Genomic DNA, 24,271 nt, shown 5'->3' with positions numbered 1-24,271 from the left:
TGCAACAGACCAAATACAGTAAGCAACCTACGGTATTTTCACAAATCCTCACAGACTCGTCGTGTCACTTTTCCTTCTGCCTCGGCTGCATAATACATACAACCCGGTTGCAAATTTCATTCTGGTGCAGCAGAATGAACTTGAACATTTTGATAATGGGAAGTGACACGAAAGATATTTAGCTGCTGTGTAATGACTTGGATTTCTAATCTGCAGAATGGCTATGATGGATCTTAGGCACACACACACACACACAAAAATGTGAGCTCCATGAGCAGTAGATCACACGTGATGTCCTCACAAGCGGGGCGATTACACACATCCGCTAATGACACGCGGGGTCCTCCATACTAATAGCGTGTGAGTGGTGAACTTGTGAAGTAGATTTTTAATGACGATAAGGTCGATGTGGGAATTTCATTTTAGGTGAAAAGCAGGAGGATGGACAGCATATCCGGAGATGAAGTAATGAGGAGCTTTGTTGTCGGGGGAATGACATCACTCGTCGAGACATTTTCATGTGAAGGATTGATTTTGTACAAAATCATCGTCATTGTTGTCATGACTCATGGTATTTTTTTTCCCCCCCAAATAAATTAGGATCCTTTTAATAAGTTATTAATTGAAAATTGAAAACATCAGCGTTTATTCTTAAAAAATGTTTCTTGTAATAATTACTACAATATTCTTTTAAAATTGTAACTATTTTTGCCCTCGTAAAAATACATTCCTCATTCAATTAGGAGCAATCGAGAGTCGTGTAAAAATGTTTTTTCGTACAGATTCAATGCTTTGTGTTTTCAATGTGACTATTCTCAAAAATGCAAATTTTTCTTTTTCCCGACTTTTTCACAATAGTTAAACTTTGTTGATTTTACAATAGTCCACCATTTTTATCTTGTTAAATTGCGACCACTCCAAAAAAATTTGAATTTTGTTTTCAAATTTGTAAATTTCATCCTACTTTTAGTAATAGTCGAATCATGATTATGTTTAAATGCTTATCCCCTCATAAAAGTGCGTCTTTAGTTTCGTAAACATTTTTTTTCATGTAAAAATTTCAACTTTTTTTTTTTTAATATTTCAAGATTTTGTTATAAAACTACTTAAAGTACTACTTTCGCTCATAATAGCGGCAATTTTTCTCCAAATTAGAACTATGTCGTAATAGTTTTTTTTCACAGAGGATAAAGAATATATGCATGTGAGTAGTGTTCAATATACAGCAAGCTGCAATAGCGCCTCCTGGTGTGTGAGCATAAAAAACACGCGGCTTGTCTCATCTTATTTTCCCGTTGCCCGTTTTATTTTTATGTCCACCTGCCAGGTTGCCCGTCCCACCGTCGCCTCCCGTGCGCGCTCCATTGATTCTCTTTTACAACCTGTCCCGTAACGTGGCGGTGACAGAAGCGCTCTTGTCATCGCAAATGTCAAGCGATCGGCTTGTCTTGTAAAGGTCAGCGTTTTTATGGGATGCTCAACATGTTTGAAAAAGGATTACGGCTGCGTTGGCAGCGTAGTGGCGTGCGTGAGTATCCCACGGCGGTATGACGACATGCGCACACGTTGGTTGAGCGCAAATGTGTTTTATCAGCGTTAAAATGTATAAACTGTAAAGAATGGGAACATGAGGAAGTCAGAGTGGGCAAAACCGCGTGTCGCTATTATTTATTTATTTATTTTTTTACTGCACAATAAAAGCATACAAATTGGCAACTTTATGCTTGCATTCTTCTTTTTGGATTTTTTTTCTCATGAATTTCTACCTTTGTAGAAGGTGAACATTTTCCTGGTAAAATGATTACGACTATTTTTGCACCAATTCTTCTTCTAAACTGAGACTTTCCGCCAAGATTATTTTCAAACTTTCTTCACTTTTTTTTCTTTAAAAAAAAAAAAAAAAACTTTTGTAGTAAGATTCCAACTTTATTTTCATGTTAAATAAAATTTTGGGGGATAAAATTTGAACATTTTTCTCATAAGATTACAATTTGATTTTAAAGCTAATTAAACTTTGTCTTAAAAAATTTTACATATTTTTTTATGAGGTTACAACTTTATTGGTACGCAAACAAGGCATATGGAAATCTCAAAAGTCTGGCAATTTTAAAATATTAATTCTTCCTTCAACATAGAAGCAGATATCTTAGCAGATATCCGCAAGAACTAAAAATCTTTCCCTTTCTGGCAACGTTTTTCCTCTTGGCACAAAAGTATTCCTAAAATGTTTCCCTCTCACTCCACTCTGAGTATTCCAAGTTTGTCCATGAAAAATTTACATGCATGAGTATCTCCATTTAAAATTTAATTAATCACAACAGATGGTGACCTCTTTCTTTATTGTCATCGTGGCAAGAGGACAAACAGAAAACAGCAAAAGAGTGACATTGGGAGGCGCATATGTCGTATTTTATATTTAATTTATTAATTTTTTAAAAAATAAATATTTCTAAAAAATATTTAAAAAAAAGTCATTCTAAATTTAAAAAAAAATTGGACCAAAGTAAAAAAAAAAAAAAAAAAATTTAGCATTTTCGTCAAATTGGATAAACAATAAAATAAAAATCTCGTTCGAGTTGATTTGCTCATCCGATGGCTGATGTCAGTACGAATAGCAAATACAATTATTATATAACTATTTACTGCATATGTGACTTCTCTTTAATTAGTCCGACAAGCAACAAGAACGTGCGATTTCTTCCACTCCATCACATGCAAACAGTAAGAGCCGTAAGCACGATAAGCGAGCGCCCGAGCAGGTTGTTACGGCAAAAGCTAATTAGCTGACAGCAAAGAGTAAGGAGGAGGCGGACGAGGCGCGATTGGGCTGTCACACCAAAAGAAAATAACAATTAGAAAATGTCGCTGTCTAAATAAGAACCACGGGGGGGTTGAAGGGGGTTGCTGTCAAGATGGAGGCTGCAGAGGCCCGACCACCGGACCGAAAATATGCCCGGCCTTTCTGTCCTTTTATTTTGGAGCTAATTTCGGCACTGTGATTTGGTCGGTTTTGAGTATTTCTGCTTTTATTGCGCATGCCCTTTCAATCTATCTATTCATCTGTTTTGTTCGAATTATCAATTATATGTCCACCATCACTATTTTGTGATTGAAAAATTAATTTGAGTATGTTGATAATTTAATTTATTTACTGGACAAAATGTCAATTCCAATAGTCATATTAAAAAAGAAATCCTATTGATAAAAATCGAGTTTACCTTCATTTCGAGTTAACTTTACCATCCAAATTTCATTTTTTTTATAAGAAAGCCTTCCACCCGTCATCCATTGTCATTTTGCCCCAAAACGTCACTTGTTGCTTTCTGTTTGAAATTGTTAACAACTCTTCATTGATACGCAATAAACGAGGCTTTGGCGGTCCGGCCGAGCGCACATTCATTTGGGCTCCGCTTGCATTATTGAAAGGCCGCCGAACGTGCTCGGAAAGCGGCCGTGGCGCCAGCTGAGGCAGCCCAGCGGTTGTTGTTGTTGTTGCTGCTTCTCTTTTCCCCCACCGGGCGCAAACGCATCAAGAAACTACAACAGCGCAGGGCAAGGACTCCCTGCATCTTTTCCATCACTCTCTACCCAGAATTCGCCGGGTGGCTGCTCGCGGAGGGGAGAAAGAGCAGGCGTGGACGCGTGGCGACAGCTCGGAATCAGAGGAGCCAACTCCCCCGTGGCCGGCACGCCACCTGTCAGACGCTTGCGTGGCAGCGGGCGGCTTTTATACTATATGCATGCACCTTTGACACTTTCTGTGTTAAACTCGAGGGATGGGGGCCAGATTTGGCCCTCGGCGACATTTACGGGCCCGAGGGGGGGGGGGGGGGTACATGCTACGTTTTCTCCGTTACATTGAAAGAAGAAAAAGGAAAACGGAAAGTAATTCTGTAATTCTTATTTTTTGCTGAAAGGTCATTGAATGTGACATCCTCCGCAATCCTGCTTTTTACGCCGACGGTTTACTTTCTGATGTTTGATCTTGACTATTGATACATATTGCGAGATGTCCAGTTTGTCATCGTTTTGTGTTTTAGGAGCTAATAATGGTTTATTGGACGGAATGAAATCATTGAAATCGGTTCATTATAATGACAAGCCTCTGGAAGTTATGTTAACTCAGAGAGCTGACAGTCGGTGAAACACAAAACAAAGCTGAATTGACGAGACAACAAAGATGGAATTGACAGTCGTTTTAGGACCATTAAAAATGTGATCTTGTCATTTGTGTTGCGGTATCGTCTGGCTTGAACCATAAAGGTTAAGACTCATGACTGACTTCCATCTATGTCCGTGCTTTTTGTAGCCAAGCGAATAACTACCACTTGTCGTATTATTAAGTAAGTCCAGTTCGTTGTAGCAGCTGCCGGAACATTCGCACCCCGAGGCTAGTGCCGAACCCCGACATCGCTGCCCGGCGTGAGAGACATTCCCAAAGAAGTTCAATTGCATCATAGTCCAATTTATTTATTTATTTATTTTTTTCATTAAAGATAAAAAAATAATAATAAAAAAAACAGCCACGGGAGAGTAAGGAAAGAGAAACTCGCACGGTGAGCAGAAATGAGATTTTGGTGATGCTGAGGATGTGAGGGTGACATCACACCACTCACCTAAAAAAAATTAACTGGAAGCAATCCGACGGGTGACTGCGCCGCAATCCGCATACAAAAGGCGTGTTCCCGTTAGCCATTTAGTTTTAAATTCTGGCTGAAAATCAACTTCAAATAGTTTGGGCATGACGGCACCTTTGATGTACAAGACTGAATTGTTGCTCACCCCCAAGTTTCTTTCAAGCATCACCTTTGGGCTCAGTTGGTGGCCTTTTTTCTTCTCTGGGTTTCGCGCACACTCAAGGCTGTCGTCATCCAGCCGGCAGTCGGCAAACGCTTTGCAGGGCGAGTCAAGATATAAAAAAATAAAAGAATCAAGCCGGTGCCGAGTGCACAAGAGCTCGGTTTGTGTAGGCTCAAAAATGAGGTTGCTTTAAAAGTTTACAACTCGTGAGTGGCGTTGGCTTGAATGGCTCACCAGCTCTTGACATTTTTTTTTCTTTTTTTTAATATCTTTTTTATCTTGAACGTGTAAAACATTTTTTTTTTTAAAGCAAAAGCTAATTAAAACTTTTACAAAAAAACTAAAACTAATAAAAACTAACAAACAGGACCTGAAATCTAATTAAAACTAACTACATTTACAAAACAAGAATTAACTAGAATCAAAATTCCAAAACGAGAATAAATTTGCGCCCCACTGTTTTTTTAAAAATATTTTTTAAATATTAAATGTTTTTTTTTATATATGTATATATCATTTTTGAAGGGTTTAGAAAGGTATATGTTGGATCTTTAGCTTTATACGAAATCTAAAACGAGATTCACACATCGTATAGTGTACTAGCTTATTTTGACCAAGATGTCCTTCAAGCACCGTGAAGGCTCCAACTCAGTTCATCGGGTCTAGGACGACATCCACGAAGGGCCGAGGACTCAGTTGATGTCAATTTTCAAATTAGGTTCATGCAACATCTAAAAGTAATTTTGTGTAGGACCTGGGATGAAATATATTAGAAAGCAGCACTAGTAACCCGCTCGCGTTTATGTGTTGTCTGGTAGCTTTCGCACTTTAGCATTTAAAGGAGAGTCTGTGCGTCACTGCTTGAAAGCCGGAGGAGTCGAGCCCCCAAGGTCCTTTAGAATGTGTCAAGACGGTGTACATCTGCGCTGTGTGTGTGTGTGCATGCGAACGTGCGTGTGTGTGTCAGCAAATGTGTTGGGTTGTGTAAATTAAGGAGCACTACCAGGGGCCACAGCGCGGTCAGATACATGCGCTCTCACGCACACACACACACACACACACATAAAAGCACACACGAGTATGCGTCCAAAAAAAACCAAGTGCTTATTTAATCTAATCTGCAGCCAATTTAAGCTCCGCCGGGCGCGGGGGTGCGAGTTACTCGTCAAAAAGTGGATGTGACGCGTTCTTTAAACTCTGCTGGAGGATTTGTCTGCTCGGCTCGGACCCGTTTAAGGGGAAGGCACGCACGTGCTGCTGGCTAGAGACGTTGCGCTCACTCACGTTACGGTGATGAACGCCACGTAAACCAATATGAAACTATTTGGAAACCTTGCATAGTTTGAGACAGTTACAAATAACCTACAGAACTTATTCTGCACCCGACATACCTCAGCATTGTACTAGACCAGTTCTCAACCTGTCAGAACATCGTTCAAGACCTAACACGGACATCGTCCTCGAATCGACCTCGTGGGTGTCCAAATCCAGTCCTTGGGTCCTTATCCGCATGTTTTAGGTCAGGGGTGTCAAAGTCATTTTTGTGGACGGGCCACATCGTAGTTGTGGTTTCCCTCAGAGGGCCGGTATGACTTTGAACCCATATAAATTGATTGGAAAGCCAGTTTTGAAATCAGAAGCTAGTAAGTAATTGTTCAATTTATTTTAAAAGGGGAGGATTGGTAACAAATAAATGGCAATATCTCATATCTCAGTGTTGTTAAAAGTGAAGAACTTTGCTAGAAACAGGAAGTTGATGCAGATGATTTGCCCTTTGCGGGCCACATAAAATGAGGTTGCGGGCCAGATCTGGCCCCCGGGCCTTGAGTTTGACACCTGTGTTTTAGGTGTTGGACACCCCTCCGCTACCTAAACCCAGTCAAGACCTAGATCAACCTAGTCCAAGACTTTATTTACATAGTGAGTTGTGTTCTTGATTTGACATCAAACTCACGGCCCGGGGGCCAGATTTGGCCCGCAACCACATTTTAGGTGGCCCGCAAAAGCAAATCATGTGAGTCATCTTGAGATATTGCTATTGGTCCCCTTTTAAAATAAATTGAAAATTTGTAGAATAAACAATTACTTCCTGGTTTTTTTATTTTAAAACTGGATTTCCATCGAGACTTTAGATGATGTTGCTAACCGGCAATATAACAAGAAGGTGAACACGGTAGCTTTTCCCAGCGCTCCACTTTGCCTTTGAAGTGTCCTTCCATCCTAAAATGGTCAGAAATTCTGTTCTTTCAACTATCTGGGAACCCTCGCATGGCTCCAAGCGTCTTCACGAGCACTCGTGTCGGGAGAGCTCGCCACCGCTGAGCGATAAAGGCCAGTGGTTTGCGGCGGGATTGAAGTGCGTATCAGTTAAGGGATGGATGGAGCAGATAGAAAGTGGAGCTGGGAGGAAGCTGACAATTTTCTGCATGAATCAGCGAGACTTATCGCGGCCGTCGGGAGAGCTCAAACTCAAGACAATTTGAAAATGTCAGACTATAAGTAAGTACAAAAATGATTATGCTAAAATTACTGTTATGTATTCGCTAAATGTAGGCAACGGAAAAAGTAACAAAAAGGAGGCAGCATTGCTTTTTAGATTCGTAACAGGTTCTGAGAAATTTTCGCCCAACTTAATTGTCACTTATTTGCGAAACTGACTAAAAATCGTACAATAAGTAATTTTAATATTAAATCAACATTTTTTGTCAAATGTTAAAAAATTCGAGAATTAAAAAAAAAAAAAAAAAAATCTAACCGGTAGTTACTGTACGACACTACCACAAATCTTGAGAATTTCTAAAAGTCAGACCATAAATAGCGAAGACATTTTAGCCAATGTTGTTGTTGTGTCGTTTGTTCATGACTATAATTTAGCAAACATTTTTCGAAATACTTGAGACCATCAAAAAAAAAAAATAAATAAATAAATTACGTCAAATATTCCAAAGCATAATTTAGTCATTTACTCAGAAACTTCAAGCCAATTTAAACAAGTAAACGTAGTTAGTTCCGGCAACAAAATTGGTCTACGTTTGTTGTTTTTCATCACCTTGAGAAAATTGCAAAATTTTCATAAGAAAAAAATTCAACCAAAATTATTGTTTTATCACAAAACTCAAGCCATTTTTCTAAAGTAATTTTGACTATTTCTGCCTTTGATTTAATTTAAATTTTCCGCTTCATCATTTAGTAAATTTGTGAATTATTGATCGTACGCAGGGCTAAAATTCTCATTCAACTTTGATATTGATCGCCGTCGAGTTTCAATCTGTTTATTACGCGCAGCTAACTTCCGTCAACCCCGCTCAAATCGGATTTTGTGCCAAACCGTAAGACAAAGTGTCAGATGAATCATGCACTACGGAGCCTCTCGTCACAACGGCCCCCCGTTTAAACTTTAATGACCAGACGCAGACATCTACATCATCGTGAAAACACCACAGAATAAACCGTCTCCATCCGCAGCCAAACGTAGCACTTTTAACGATCTATTTATTCATTTTTTTATGGCCGATACCGCGCCGCAAACTCAAAATGCATGAGCAACTTTAAGAATCTGTCCAGGTTATTACTAGGAAAAGTTTTCACAGTGATGTATATTGTTGACATACTTTGAGAACAAGATGTTAAAAAAAAAAAAAACATTCGGCAGTGATGACAGCAGTCATAAGTCCAAAGCGGAAAACAAACAAGCATAAAACAATAAAAGCGCCGCCATCACTCAAATTAAATGCGATTCGTCCGGGTTGGACCAGCTCGTCATTTTCTCAACACAAACACGTACCGTTTCCGAAATATCGGACTTTTTTTTTTTTTTTTTGTATGAGCAGATCAAAGGCAAGATAATAAACACAGCAATCATGGGAAGAAATTGATGACATGATTTTGCCTCAAAGGGACGCGCTTATGAAGATGCATCCAATCATACGGCGGCCCACCCTCCTTTTTTTTTTTTCAGGAGCAATAAACAAGATTTTAGCAAAAGCTGAAACAATCAAATAAAAGTCATACCTTAAATTGTTGCGGGACAATGTTCTTGAGACACTGAAAAAAAAAAAAGTGCACACACCATATGTAGTTCCAAAAATGATTTTGCCAAGTCCCAAAAAAAAAAAAAAACTCTTCAAATAATTCGGACTCTTAAAGACGTACAACATTTTTGTCATTTTCCACAAAACTCAAAGCAACTGGTAAAGTCACATCTTACGGAGTTACAACAATTTAGCTAACATTGTTGACATTTTTTTCTCCAAACTCTCGAACTTAAAACGTTGAACCAAAATGTTGTTTGTTTGGAAAACCTATACGCTACGTAGTTGGAATAACAATTTAGCAAATATTGTGTGGAAAATTGCAAAAATGGAAAGAGTTAAAAAAAAAAAAAATGACGCGACATCAGTGAATGAAATTTTCTACATTTCACAAGGTGTTATATCAACACTTCTGCTACATCAACAAATCCACAGATCCACTGTTTAGATTAAAAAAATAAAAAAAAAACAGGAAATGATATGTTGCAATTGTTTCTTTCAGGAGCTTTTTTTTCTTTTTTTTAAACACAGAAATCAATTTTGCCTTTCAACCAATTCCCGGAAAATGGATGCTAACATTCACATCAAAGTAGAGTGGTTGGTGGAAAGCCTTATATCAGCAATTAACGCAGTCTTTTCTTGTTTTCCAAACGCGCAGCAAAGTCATTACCGACTATTGAAGAGCAGTCCGTTTCATAGTCAGACGCAAAAAAAAAAAAAAAAAATGCCAGGCCACCCGCATCTTTGATGTATGAGGCAATAACCTGTAACGCCGAGAAGTCACCTTCAGACCCCATCGTTGAAATAATAATGAATTCTAACACTTAAAGTAATATTTGGGTCTCTTTTTGAGGTTATTTTACTGCAACATTAGCTCATGAGTGCAGAGGGTTTAAGTGCCGACACCCCTCCAGACTCATAATTCAAAATCATTTACTTAAGGCAAGTGGATGGCCGTATAATTCAAATGTTGATCTTGTCACTGTAGCGGAAATGTCATATTTAAAAGGATGACTTTCTTCCATTATGGAGCCGGTCGCAGTCACTTAAAAAGATGTGCCCTGGCAAGTTTAAAAATTGAAATATTGTTCTTGTTAGCTAACTGTCTAATAGTTTGTTGTGAAATAAATTACGCTGACAAATGCTCAATTAGCGATAGGCTACAGCATTTTTCAATGAGTATGTGTTAAAAGAGGAATACAACGACTTGTATCTTTTGTGCTATTGCTAGTTGGATCTCTTTAGCTTTGGTTGCGAAACCAACCAAAATGTTTTTTTTTCCACAAGTTAGTCTTTCATTTAGTAAAAGTGAAAGAAAATTAAACAATTAGCCACTTACCCAATTCATGCTAGCTTTGATCCATTTTGCTGTAGGTGCTTTGCTAGCTAACTAGCTAAGATGTTAAATAAGTAGCTGTTAGGAAATGATTAGCAATAAGCACCTTTTAAAGACAATATGCAAACAGTAAGCAAAATTCTCACCTTTTTTCGTTTTAGCTTTCGTCGCTTTGCTTCACACATCCTCGCGGTAATAATGATGGTACTTTTTGGATTTCTCGCATGCAAGTAACGGTTTTTAGTGAGGCTAATTAAAGAGCGATACGGTAGCCAAATAAATTATTCTGACTAAAGTTACTGATATTTGGGTAGAGTTTGCATCTTCTCCTGCTAATGCTATGTTTCATTTTAGCATTTGTGTCCTTGCCTCTTCTCTTTGTACTCATGTTCCCAGTAAAAAAACTGAAGCTAATTGCTGAGTGAAATAGTTAAATGAAGAAGATTGAGTTAGACAAAATCAAAATAGCGTTATTGCTAATATTAAGAGCAAATTAGCATATTCGCCTGCTCATGCTAGCTTTTTTTTTCTCCCCCATTTTCGCTGCTATTGCTTAGGTTTTGTGCTCCCTCCATTCACATTTGGTCTCAAACCTTCTCACTTATTTGATCTGTTTTGTTGTGTAAGAGTATGAAAAAGCAGTTGCCTGTTATAAATAAGGCGCTAATTAGCCGTCACTTCGGAGCCGCCGCTGGGCTGCCGCTTCTCAGCGTCAAACCGTAACTCAAAACGTTTGTTTGAACAAGGCACAAAAAAAAAAAAAAAACAAGAAAAGTCAATTGATGAAATGCATTATTCATCACTGCCGCGACTACTGCGCTGAATGGAAATTACAGTGCGCGCAGCTCATCAATATTTGAAACGTCATTTGTGATTAGTGTAAACAATTCATTACGACGGTGGGTACGTCGTGGCGGGCTAACAGCGTGCAAGTTTGCTAATTGAGAGAATGTGCCAAATTGATTCCACAAACACATATCGGTAATCAATTCACACTCATTAAAAGTTGATTGAAAGTGGGATTGTTAAAGAAAGCCACGAGTTGGCAAAGATGACAAACATCGCCGGAAAACAAGATCTCAAAGGTGCAATTGTTTACAGAGCGTACAAGGATAACCTTGGGTAGCGAGCCACATGCTGCGTCACAAACTCTCGAGACAATGACATGATTTTTTATTTTTAATGAATTAGCCGGATCTGGTTGTTCAATTTCAATAGTTCAGTTAATTGGAACGCATTATCAAAAAAAAAAAAATCCTTAGGCAATGAGCAACAAGTTGCTTCACCAAGACCTGATCATCTTATTTCCCATGGAAACCTTTTCTTATTGGTGAGTTTAAACAACCATAAACACACAATTGTTTACCGAGTAAGAGGGTCAACCTTGGTCGATTTGATATAGGAGGTACGCGGTGAAAATCGGCGGACAAAATTGAAGTGAAAGAAATATGGAAATTATATCGACAAAGACGACGTGTCCCTTTTGAAATGGAAAAATACAATGAAAAATGTACTAAACGCCTTCTTGAGATGTGTTTGATGTAGTTAAAGGCCACCTTATCAGATCATCAAATTTCGTCAAAGACTCAATAGCGTTTTTCGCACTCCTGAATAAACTCGTTATGAAGAGTCGCCATAATTGCCATAATTTCATCATGCAAAACCCGATTACGCCGCCATGTTTTATTACGCTTGAAAAAAAAAAAATAGATAAGGTGTAACGGAAGAAGAAACGGCGGAGAAAATGAACACTGCTTAACTTTTCTAATAACACAATCAAATGAGTTGTAGCGAACACAAGAAGGAAATGTTACCTTTTGTGTCGGATTCCAGCCGCTGCGTGTTCCCGCAAAGACACAATTAGCCGCGACCTACTTCAAGAGCGGGAGCCGTGATGTTTTTCTTAATTGCCGTATTTCTCGCCGCGCAATTGCCAGTCAAACTGCGGGAGAAGCAAAGAAAGAAAAAGCGGCGAATAATGACCAAGCCCTTTCTGGGAGGTTAATGAACAATTAGTAAATTTGTGGAACGCATTCATTCATTCAAATGACGGCAATCAAACTGAAGATTTCGGGGGACACAAAAATAGAAACAAAGCTTAAGCGGAAATAATGCCGGTACTTTTTGGACTTGTTTTGTAATTGTTTTTAGTCCAGACCTGTAGGGGGCGATATATTAGCAGTTGGTTGGTTAACGCCAGTTTAGTTAACGCTTATCTTGCCAGATTTAGCTCGCCGCTTGGGGCTTTTAAATAAAAACTTAAATAATTTCTCTTAACATACATGCTAAATGACACATTAATAATAATTAATAATATATTTCTTCAATTATGACCACAGCTTGAAAAAAAAATGAAATTAAATCCCCAGTTTTTTCTTTCCCTCCACACAAAATGTTTTTAAAGAAAAAAAATAAGTGTGTGTAGCGTGGCCCACATCCACGTGCCTGTCAGTAGCATGAATAGCATCGTGCCCCCTCACTTGCCGTGTTCATGATCATCCCTGCGACTGCTGCCTCACCTCCTCCCCTTCACCACAAAGTAAGTTGTCAGCATGATATTCTCTGCTCCCTTTTTTTTTTTCCCCTCGCACAAGAGGAGGAGAAATTGCCTGGCGCAGTCGTGCAGAATGCGATGTATGTGCTGCTGTGCTGTCACACTTACAAACATACAATTGTTGACTGAGTGAAAGGGCCCAACCGTTTATAGTTTTATTTTATTTTATTTTTTTTGTGTAGGTGTTTTCAAAGGTTGACACTATTGACGCGGTTATTTTGCATGCCCTCTTTACGTAACACAATGATGGTGATATCCCGTTGTACTTTTCCAGAATAGATCATGTCTTGGTGAAGCAGCATGTGGCTCGTTATGCATGGTTATCATCAAAAAATTGCGTGTTTGGAGTTTTTGACTTTTTATCAGCGTATGAGCAAATTGGTCGCCTCATCCTTGGTGCTGGTGACATTCCCTTCATTCCAAGTCTCGGAGTGATGTGGTGAATATTAAGAGACACGCCGCGCATCATCAAGCCTGTCAAATCGACGCTCGCCTCAGTGCCTGACCTCTCTGGCTGTCACATGACAGTCATTAATGAAACGATCGCCCCGGACGCCTGAACGCGAGCGCTGCGGCAAGAAGATCGTGTCGAGACCCCCGCGCTGGTGCTTTCTTTTTTTTGGATCGAGCGCGTTGGACTGGCGCTCACGCGTGTTTGTTTGCAGATGATTCCGCCGTCCTTGCTTTGAACTTGGCACTCGTGAATCAATCGTCTGCTCCGTGGTTGTCTGGCAGTCACGCGGCGCGATTGTGTGCGTCTATAAAGCTTTTTAATCTCAAAATGATGCTCTGGCAAAGTTTGAAAAGGCTTTGCCTGTAAAAAATGGCGCTGTTCACTTAAAAAAAAAAAAAATTTTAATCGCAATGTAGAATCACGACATGATTCAATAAAGACACAGGAAGTTTTTAAAGCAGCCATTTTGGACTTTTCGCGGTTCAGGGAGAAAATTCAACGCCACGAGTCGGGTCGCACATGAACTTTAAAAGTATTTTTTTTATCCTTAGTACATTCACAGAAAAGTCTCCAGAAACGATGAATTCAAAGGCACAGAAGGTCTTCCATTTTGCTTTGATGCTAGCTCGTAACGCAAAGCAAAGAAACGAGCTAGCAACGGATCAGAACTGTACTAATAATCGAAAATTCCAAAAAGCAAAGCCAACTATTCCAAACGGGGAAATTCAACCTCTTCGATGTGTATCAAGGTTCACAGGAGAACTCATGCCACATGGCCGCGGGGAATATCGATTAAAAAAAACAAATGAGGTAAAGGAAAGACAATCAACGTTTTTAGCATCTACAACAAATTAGCAATTCCTCCGAGTTGAGCCTATTAGCTATGCACCGCCGCGTCGTTTGCCACCAGCGACAAAAGGTTCCTCTTTCCCTACGCCTTGGGCCACTCTCACATGTTTACATGACTATTAACAAAATTGTGGTCGTCTCTCAACGCCTCAGACAATGTCCTTAAAACGCTTCGCCGCTTTTAGTGTGTTCAGTCCGAGATCAATGTGGATCATTGCTACGTTTCCCCAGAAACACTCGAGTGGAATATGATCGCCTCTGCCTTGAAAAAAACGTTTAGGATCACAGCAATGGGTGCGACCGTTGTAAAAAGGTGTTTTGAAAAAGTACTCAACTGTGATCGGAGGAAATTGCAAAATAAAAAGCTTAAGAGTGTCGAAAAGAATTTTACAGCGTATTCATTGAGGTGTTTTCTGGGGCTGCTTTGCTTACAAAGATGGCTCAAGACGATCACGGCATGCGGGAGCGAAAATATTCCATCTATGTCAGCTTGACAGGGAAAGGGGTTAAAGTTTTTGGGGCTGCTTTGCTAATCAGGGATTGGACGTCTTGAATGCACTCAGTTTATGATGAAATATCAAGAATGTCAGGGTGTTCTAGAGGGAAATGTGTTTTGGTAACCTCAACTTATCGTAGAAAAAAAACATGCATTCAATTTTAAATGAAAGTGAAAAGCATTAAAACAAAATATCTGTCTTTGACACACCACAGTATTTAGAAAATAAAACATGAACAAGGTTTATTCGTTTAATTTTATTCAAGTTCGGCGGGCCGGATTAAAACGTTTAACGGGCCGCATGTGGCCCCCGGGCCGTAGTTTGCCCACGCCTACTCAAATAGCTCCTCCAACAGGATTCAGACGCAAAATACCAAACTAAAATCAAACATTTAAAAAGTTATTATTTCACTGACCAGTGATTTTTTTTTTAGGCTAGCAGACTTATATTCGATAAAAACTCCCGCTTCGGTTGAACATCATCTGTCAGTTTTACAGTCTACTGGGAGCTCGTCGCAATCGCAGCTTTGGCGGTTATTCGAAAAATAAACGTCCTGACGAAGCCCAAGCGAAGACAATATTTGCGATAAATATCTCGTGACCACGGAAAGATCATATCCTTCGGGCTGAACGTTCTGGCGACGGATTGCTCAGTAAAAGTGTGCTGACAGACATTAAGATAAATGGCGTCCTTTGCTTTTGACCCGCCTGAGATCATCCACACGCATTCATTACCGCGAGCGTCTGACACCCGAAAAGTCAACAAGGGCCTCGCCGCTCTTCTGACGTCCATTACGGCCGATTGGACTGTCGGTGCGAGTGTGTCACGACTAACGCGATGGCAACCCCGAAGCTCATTAGAGGCCGGTGGCATCCGTCGCCTTCTAAACAGCTCGTGACGAGCCGGAGTCTGACGACCCCCCCCCCCCCCGAGGTGTCTTTGACTACGCTCGACAGGCCTAGCTTCACTAATCAATGACCGAAGTCTTGAGAACTGATCCGATTGTTGTTCGCTGTCAGACGCGGTGAGAAGTGGCCAAATGCAAACACAAACCAGCTCCCCGGAACATCCAGTATTTAGAAAATAAAACATTATAAAGGTTTATTTGAATTTTTTTTTCAAGTTCGGCGGGCCGGATTAAAACATCCAACGGGCCGGGCCGCATGTGGCCCCCGGGCCGTAGTTTGCCCACGCTTGCTATAGACCAAGGCTCTTCAATCCCGTTCCTCGAGGGCCGATGTCCTGTCCATTTCCCAAAGAACCAATCCTCCACCCCAAACCTGCAATTGACTGGCGTCGAGTTTACAAACCAAAAATTCAGCTCGGCCAGCTCACCCTCGAACCTAATTACGACAACCAGTTTCGAAAATGGATGAAATGCGTGTATCGCAAAGGTACTTGACAGCATCATAAATGTTTGTGTGCACCTGGAAAATTGGTCTTCTCGCTTCTTCGGCAAATGGAGGTCACGTTGTCAGGCCAGACAAACGAGCGCCCACGTACCGATCAAGGGGTCAAACGTTGCAGAGCACAGATCCATTATTGAGTTCACTCGGCGGAGGACATTACATGATTACGGCCAACCGAGATGCGGTGATGGGTCAGGAGCGAGTGCACAAGAAGATTGTTACGTTCGGCGCGTTCAGATCCAAACTCCAAATACAGACTCTCACATTTATTTTATATATATATATATTTTTTTTTTTTTAGAGGCCATGCCACTTCACACGCCATATGTCCCTGAAGTCCAACGACAATGAACCATACTTTCATTTTGGAGTCAGCCAGTCCTGCCTTCAATGTTTCCAGTCAGTTTAAAATGCGGCGACTCGCCTCGGCATTGGAGCACGTAAGATGATCACGTCTATTCCGGCCTCCCTTCACAAGCCGCCTGTACATTTTAGAGTTTGTTTTTCTGAGATCTCAAGATTGTAGTACCGTCCTCCTGGATTTGAACTTTGTTCACGCTGTCGCCGAAAATGGAATCCTTTTTTTTTTCCTTTTTCTGCAGCAGCGCTACTAACTAACAAACGAAGAAAGTGAACCATAAACTCGACCTAGCGATGTCGTTATGATGCCATAAAATGAAGATTTGCGTAGCCCGACAAAGTGCACATAAACCCTGATCACTATCAGGGCTTCGACATAAAAGAAATCCTGAGAGTAAACAGTCCGCCTGTTGTGCCAATATACGCAACGCTTGGTGTTTACGATCTTGTCAATGCCCCATGTCGGAACATGAATCACCATCGAGAACACATCAGTAAAAAAAAAACACGAAAAAAAAATCAATCTCAATCCGAGCCATCAGTGCTCGTTGGCGCCTTTTTACGACATTGAGCAGAAAATGGATCGCGACCGCCGCTGGCGTCACCGGCACGCTTTTACTCACGCCGCCGTAAAAAGATGGAGTGCTTTAACATCCGATTCTATTTCAAGTCACTACTTAAAAGCAGGTTTCTCCTTAATTAGCGGGCGACATGAATAACTACCGTCCATTCGTGTGTTTCTCCTGACCTTCAGCTCAAGTTAAATGCTTGCTTCTGTGGCTCCTACTGCCTTGAACACTTTAATTACTCGACCATTTGTTGACCAATGGTTGCAGTTGATGTGTTTAAAAAAAAAAATGGCATTACTTTAATGATTGTGCACAAAATTGAAATGGCCCCTAACCAGTAACTTGAACAACTTAACCTTCAGCCCTCACAATTTAGCAGTATAGTTTTGGTGTTTATGGCTCACTCAAGTGTTATTACACCGTAATAACCTGTTTATAAGTATTTAAAAAGAATGCATTAGTTAGCGGCTACATGATTACAGTAGTATTGCCTTGTGAACGTTCAAACATACCACCGTTTTTTTGTTTTTTTTTAGGAATAAGAATTCCGATCGTAAACACAAAACACAAAGCGTTTTCTTCGTCACAATGATGGCAACTCCCCGCTAAAACAAACTTGTGTGCTGCATATTTCCAAAGCAATTAGGAAGGTAATTAATGAAACCGGGCACCTGTGGCACAGGCGCAATCATCAGGTAAAGGGGGGCGTGAGTGGGGAGGGGGTGTGGGCGTGGAGGGGGTGCATGAAAAATGTAGCAATCAGATTAATCAAGCAAAAGGCACAGACCAATTACTCACAAAGCACTCCAGCAACAGGTGATGCTTATCATTAAATTGGAGGGAGATCGCAGACGCTGGTTTTGTTCATCGCGTGGGGACCTTGATGAAGCGACGGCACGGGCACGGGCATTTTTCGGGCCGTCGGGGAAAGCGTGATTAACGAGCACGCGGGTGACTTTGCCAGGTAACACAACAACATCTGCTCCGACGTACTCCAGCCCGCCGAGTTGGAGAAAGTGAAGTTCTTCGCCCTTTCTCATCATCCGGGACGACTGGGACCGAAGCGTCGCTTTGATGTGATCGCTTCAGAGCGAATGTTTTTTTTTTTTTTCTTTTTGGACGTGATTGTAGTGATTTTGAAGCTAGATAACAATTTGTCAACAGCAACTATATTTAATATGTGTTGGTGCGCTCTTTATGAGTGGACTGAAATGAGTCACCAGTCAAAACTTTTTATCTGTTCTGAGTCTGATTTTGTTTCACATCCCAAAGATTTCTCATTTGTATTTGTCAGTCTAGATTATGAATTTCAGAGGGAAGAAAATTGAAAATGATGTATGAGCTGTTTGAGGCTGGCCTTACGCAATGTAGCGGAGGTGACTGTGATTGATTGATATTTGGCGTGTCTGGGTTTTTTTTTTTTTTAGGCAATTTTGCTACTCGGGAACTTTGGGGAGTTGGTTGGCAGTGCTCGTAAAGGTTGGGGCAAATGTCGACTGTTCAACGGTGATAACCAAAATTAACGACAGTAAAATAACCAAATCCTGGCGCCCGAACGAATTGTATTAGTTGGGATTAATTTCTTATCAATGCGGTCCACATGGAGATTACGTGCAGATTTTGCGCCCAAGAGAGACAAATAGAATCATGACCCTGAATAGAATTAAATAGTTTGCTTTATTATTTTTTTTACTTTGAACTGTTTTACTGCAAAAAAAACAACAATGGGTTAACAATGACAGAAACATGTCATGCTAATCACGCTACACTTTTCAAACAACATTATCAAAAAATAAAAAAAAAAGTGCAGACGTCGGTGCTGACGAAGTGCTTTGAAAGCTTTCTGCGCTCTTACAATAGAATCTGCAAGTCAATATTTCATTAAGCCAACAGCGGGTCTTGTTAACAAAGGTTTGCCGCCTCGCCTGCTCCCGGACGATCACGTCTTTTGGGCCGTCTGATTGGTTCCGTGTTTACGGGCCCGGGTTTACAAGAGAGGTGATCTCCAGCGTTTGACCAAAATATCAATTGAAACTCTGATTGGGACATCATTGGACAGAATGAAAAGTGGCTTACAAGGCTTTAAATACAGTGAAATAAAGTTTGGACTGGCGCTCTTTGAGGAGGCGGAGCTTCAAATAAATCAAAGTGAAACTTTGGCCATTTGAAAGAGCTGAATAAATGTTGATCACTTGTTGGTAGCGTCATCTCACTTCAGCGAAAAGCACGTCTAAGTTGTGGCGCAGGCGGCGCATTTATTTTTTACTTAATTCACAAAAAAAAAAAAAAAAGTTCGTCATTTCCTTAGGTTTCAAATCCAGGTTGAAGGAATCAAAGGATCTTTTCTTTGTGTTTGACTTCTGTTCTTACAAGAGGACCGGAAATGCAAATTTGTGAGGGTGAAGCCGAGTGAACTGTAACACGACATGACTTTCCCCACATGCCGCACATTGTCTTCGCGCCGCTGGCATGCCGCCGCGCGTGACGCATTTGAATATTGAAATGACGCCTGATGAATGGAGAGCCGTGCAGGTGCTCGACAGGAACCCGATGCGTGGCTTTCTATTATCGCTGGCATCACGCCGCGCTAAGAGACGTGCTGTGGACCAGCGATACGAGGCTGGCGGGCCATAATGTCGACAATGCAACAGCGACGCTTGGTGCCAAGAACGGGTTGGAATAATCAGATAAAGCTACAAAATTCAAGGATGAGGCATCATAAGAATTCCGTGTCGTCCCATTTCGGACACTACGGTCCCCGTTTTGTACCGGTGCAAGTCAAGTGCAGTAGACTGGCGCAGGCAAAAAGTGGCGTTTGGGTTCAGCGTTTTAATAAAACGTACATTGAATTAGCAAAAAAAAAAAAATAAATAAAAAATAGAATAAACAAACGTGTTGTGTTGAGAAAGTGCACAAATCCTGTCCGCCTGCGCCACGATCAACTCTACCAAAATCGCATTCCACCACCTGCGGGTTGCGCCACAACTTAGACCTGATTGCACGAGGTCTACTCCTGTTTCCGTCACCAAATTGTCCGGTAGCTCCTCGCCGTCTAAAACAAAATGCGGTCAGTCCGCCGCTATGCCAAGTGCGGTAAACGAGCCTTGCCCGGGCAATAAAATGAAGCCAAACCCACGTGTGCGTGTCTCCGAAAAGGTCACAGAAACCCCCCCCCCCAAAAAAATAGTCCCCAGCATTACAGTGTCATCCCACTTCTGACGCCACATCACTAAACTTGGAAAAGTCGTACGGTCAACACTTTCCAATCATTGTATTGTAGGAAAAGAAAAGCAACCACAACTTACCTCAGGTGGTGTCTACACACCATAAATCCCACTCCGACGCTGTCCCGAGTCGAAACAGCATCCTTTCATCCAGTCGTGTGTGCGTGTGTAGAGCATGTGGAGTATTCTCAAGCATTCATGAATAAAAAATAAATAAATAAAAAGAGTGAAGACTTACTTGGATCTTTCCTCCTGTTGATTTCTGACATTTGCGGCATGTTTTCTTGTCCCGCTGTATGACGGGAGACGAGGAGCAACATGCTTCCTGAGGGTGTTGCAGAGATGCTTGTCTGTGCTCAATAATTCACATTTGTGTGCGTCTACGTGTGTGTGTGTTCTCATGAAAACCACAGTGGACGGGCATAAATGTTTCACCACCAGGCAGCAGCAACTTCGGTCAAAGGACATTAAATAAAAAAATGTTTTTTTTTTTCAAAGTTGGTGTGTCTATATAATATTTAACAGTGACAGTAACAGAGCTGGTGTGCAGTTTACATGTGAGTCACCCGCGTTGCGGTTATGTCGGTTATGTATTTATGTACTCACCGCACCATCAATAGATATCTGGCAGGCGCTGCAGTTGCGTCAATACAATCCACTGTGCAGGGAAATATTGGTCACATTTGCATTCCATGTCAAATTCATTTTATATTGGCTTTATAAAGACACCCAGATGTTAGTCATTGGTATTCAGGCCAATAAATCGCAGATACATACACGCCACACCGCAAAGAAATGTGACGGTACGCTATGCTCCGAAATGTAAAGGTTTAAAATTGAGAATTTAAAAAATGAAAGCCTTAATTGAACTCATTTTACATTTTTCTAATTAAAGGCTCATTATGTTTAAACTGAGGATAAAACTTCACCGTTTTTATATCAACTTGCCTTCATTGCTGTCATTTCTTTTTTTTTTTTTTTTTAAACAAACGAAACTGAAATTCCTCAAATAATTCTCCATCAAATAGAGGCTTGAAATCTACAGTGGAAGAAAAAAAAAAAGAACACGGTAATCATACATGGAAATGGGCAACACATCCAAATGTCATGTAAAATATGATCTAAACAGCCTAGTTTAAAAAAATAAACGCCGTACTTGAATAAACTTCACACATCATCAGCCATAAGACTCGGTGTTAAAGTTTAGCCTCAACCATTTCAAACATTTGATTTCAGCCTTGTTACGTCAGCCACATTCCGGTCAGACTTTGCAAATGGTACTGTGTTTTCCTCAAATAACTCCTCAATAAACTTCTATCCATCAAATTCACCAATATGTTTCAACTGAGTCTCAAACATCAGGCATGACCTTGAAAGTACTCATTAACATCCCGTCTAATGGCCGCTGCATGTGCTTGCAACTCAGTGAAGCAGGAGGAGCATGGGCAAAGGCAGCATCATGAATTTTCAGAGAGGGAAAAAAAAAATCCGTTCTCACCCTGCTAAAAGAAACGGTCTGCGTTTTGTTGCCACGTGAGACTGACCCGACCTTCCAGGAAGAGACGGAAGGCGCTCGCTCAATGAAAGCGGAGCCAGCGGATGGCATTGAATGTGAAAGTGTTAGCGTTCACAGCTAATGCTTATACACACATCACGATGACAAAAGAGAAATGTTTGGGGATTAAAGCTATAGTATTATAATGTTGTAATAACATGTTTATGTAACTTTTTATTTCTATTTTTTTGGTTTTTCTAAGATGATTTGGGGGGCTAAATATTAGGACTATTCTTGTATTTGTAGAATTTGGCACCAATTTCACAGACTTTCACTTTTGCGGGGTAGGCCCCTGCAAAAAAAAAAAAAAAAAAAAGGCCCACTATACTGTAAACAAAATGAGATGCACTGACTGTGTCTCTTCGGCGGTTTATTTACAAAAAGAAAATCTTGCCACACTCACACTCACGAGGGCCGTGTGCTCTACAGACTGTGTATAATGGTTCTCCTCTTGAGGCTCTGCACGTACTCGTTGGCCTGGTCCAGGCTGGTCTTCTGCACAGTGGTGGGCGGGGCGCCCTCCACCAGCTTGACAAAGTAGTGGCAGTAGACTTTGTCCATGATGCCAAACATGCCTTTGCCGTGGTAGCGGATGCGCTTCAGGTACATGCCTTTGCCGGTGTGAGACTCGGCTGCACGAGCCAAGTGAGAAAAACAAAGACAGAGCATAAATGGAAAAGAGGGGAAGAGGAATATTTAGCTCACGTAATGGTACATGGACGCAACCTAACTATGCCTTGTGGGCTCGTAAACGTAAAAAGTAGCTTAATGACGACTGAGATGTAAATATAAGAAGGCAGGGAAAGAAATCTATCTATATTAATTGGTGATGTTGCAGTGCCCTCTAGTGCACAGAAATGACATTGCAGTTTTATTACATTTGGAGTAATTGCATACCAGTATATTTTTCCATAAAAATAAAGTATAACTTTTTTTTTTGTAATATTACAAGTTTATTCATAATTTCTATTATTAAATAAAAATAAATAAATGACCAATTTCCTTTGAATTTTAACTGATTTTCTACTTAAATTTTGACTTTGTTCTTCCAGTAAACAGGTTGGTATTGCACCTTTAATCTTTTTTCCCCCTTTTCAAAATTATTTTACGTTTACAGTTTTTTCTTACAACGCTAGTCTTTTATATGACTTCCAGTAAAAAAATAAATAAAAGTAACATCTCTTAATATTATGATTATTGTATGGCGGGTTAATTCTTAATTTCTATTTTATTCTATGATTTTATTCTTTTTAAAATAAATTCTCAAAATGATTAAATCATATGTTTTTTAAAATAGGATTATTCGTGTAAACATTTGATTATTTTACTCCATTCAACCAGAGCTTTATTCTTTTAAAATGTGCTAGTAACTTTGTCACATTTTTCTTATGAATTAAGAAGTTCCCCCCCTCTAATATGAGTTTATTCTTGTGTTTTTGCAACATTTTATTAGGTAAAATTGCAACTTTGTTCTAAACAAAAAAAAAACAACCAAAAACGAGAATCACTCACCCACATACAGGTTGGATTTGTACTCCACGTTGTGATTTTTCACCGCCATTTCCTGAGCTTCCAGGAGCACCTGGCACACAATAAATTTCAATGACAATTGGGACATTTGAATTTATAGATTATGCATGGAGTTTATAAACGAACTTCTCTCATGATCTTGGCCCCTTTTTTGTCATTGAAGTCCAATTGCGCCACTGCCTCGTCGATGCTCATCCCCTTAATCTGCATGGAAAGCATCACAGGATCATTTACAGTGGGTATATAAAGTCTACACAACCATCTTCAAATACCACGCCATGACAACATGATGAAAACTTTTCCCAGGCATGAAATGTTACTTCTCACCATTTTAGCCAGATACCACATCTTGTCTTTGCTGTACTTGATCTGTCTCCTCGAATGATGAATCTCCTGTGTATGGGATATATACATATATATATATAAAGGTTTCATGTTGACATTTATAAACATTTCAAGGTGGAAAAAGGACATACGGCTGGTCTACGTGGCTCGCCGGGCAACTGAGGTGGGTAAAGAATCTTGTTCCTCTTCTCCCAATGTTTTGCTTCGTGTGTAGTGCTGGTGTGGAGACAGGATATCTGCTGATGACCGGTGCCTAGTGTCGCTAACCTGGACACACGAATTAATATAACTGAGGTAAAGCAAAAATTACTTCAGTGCAACCACAGATAGATGCATTTTTGCAGCATTAATTCAGTACTGTCCAAAATAGGCTGTTCAGAAATGATTTATAATCACAGTAGTAATAATGTCGATTTGTCCTTGCTCGGTATGCAAACATTTCTACATACCTCGGATGAAAAAGTCCCAAAATACTCCTTATTGACGCAATACCTGTAAATAAGTGGCGAAAATGTCAGATATAAAGGAATGTACGTACATATCAAATAATAAAATATCGTATTTTCCTTACCGCATCCTGACACGGTAGCGGCCATTTTGCCTGCCGTCAACGAACTGCTTTACGGTAATGTAGTTGTTGAAGTTGGTTTGCCGTTGCCTTAGGTGTGTTTTCTAAGAATGATTATAATAATGGACAAATTTAACATATATTGTTCATACATAATTGACAACATACTAGTAATGAATGGAAAATTTTT

The 24,271-nt window shown here is 40.2% G+C and overlaps 1 protein-coding gene across 1 annotated transcript; it reads right to left on the bottom strand.

The window, feature by feature from the left end:
• Positions 1-21,995: 21,995 nt before the first annotated feature.
• Positions 21,996-24,172, bottom strand: mrpl22 (mitochondrial ribosomal protein L22). Its single transcript, XM_088279262.1, has 7 exons — positions 24,085-24,172; positions 23,963-24,005; positions 23,645-23,780; positions 23,496-23,561; positions 23,295-23,372; positions 23,151-23,220; positions 21,996-22,270 (listed from the first exon to the last, which is right to left on the bottom strand). The coding sequence occupies exons 1-7, from the start codon at positions 24,107-24,109 to the stop codon at positions 22,062-22,064; spliced, it is 627 nt and encodes a 208-aa protein (XP_088135388.1). The 5' UTR covers positions 24,110-24,172; the 3' UTR covers positions 21,996-22,061.
• Between the last annotated feature and the right edge of the window lie 99 nt (positions 24,173-24,271).

Source organism: Idiotropiscis lumnitzeri, chromosome 17, assembly GCF_059441095.1.
Source record: "Idiotropiscis lumnitzeri isolate Australia: NSW breed Sydney's pygmy pipehorse chromosome 17, RoL_Ilum_1.0, whole genome shotgun sequence".
In the NCBI taxonomy this organism is placed as follows: domain Eukaryota; kingdom Metazoa; phylum Chordata; class Actinopteri; order Syngnathiformes; family Syngnathidae; genus Idiotropiscis; species Idiotropiscis lumnitzeri.
The sequence above is the reverse complement of the archived record's forward strand: the minus strand, read 5'-3'. Positions and strand labels throughout refer to the sequence as shown.

What these genes read in the sequence shown, in the direction of transcription:
- mrpl22 (XM_088279262.1), bottom strand. Translation starts at nt 24,109, where the DNA reads ATGGCCGCTACCGTGTCAGGATGCG. An exon ending in TTGGGACTTTTTCATCCGAG is followed by an intron (nt 23,781 to 23,962) that starts GTATGTAGAAAT and finishes TCGTGTGTCCAG; the next exon opens with GTTAGCGACACTAGGCACCG. An exon ending in CAAATCCAACCTGTATGTGG is followed by an intron (nt 22,271 to 23,150) that starts GTGAGTGATTCT and finishes TGGCTCGTGCAG; the next exon opens with CCGAGTCTCACACCGGCAAA.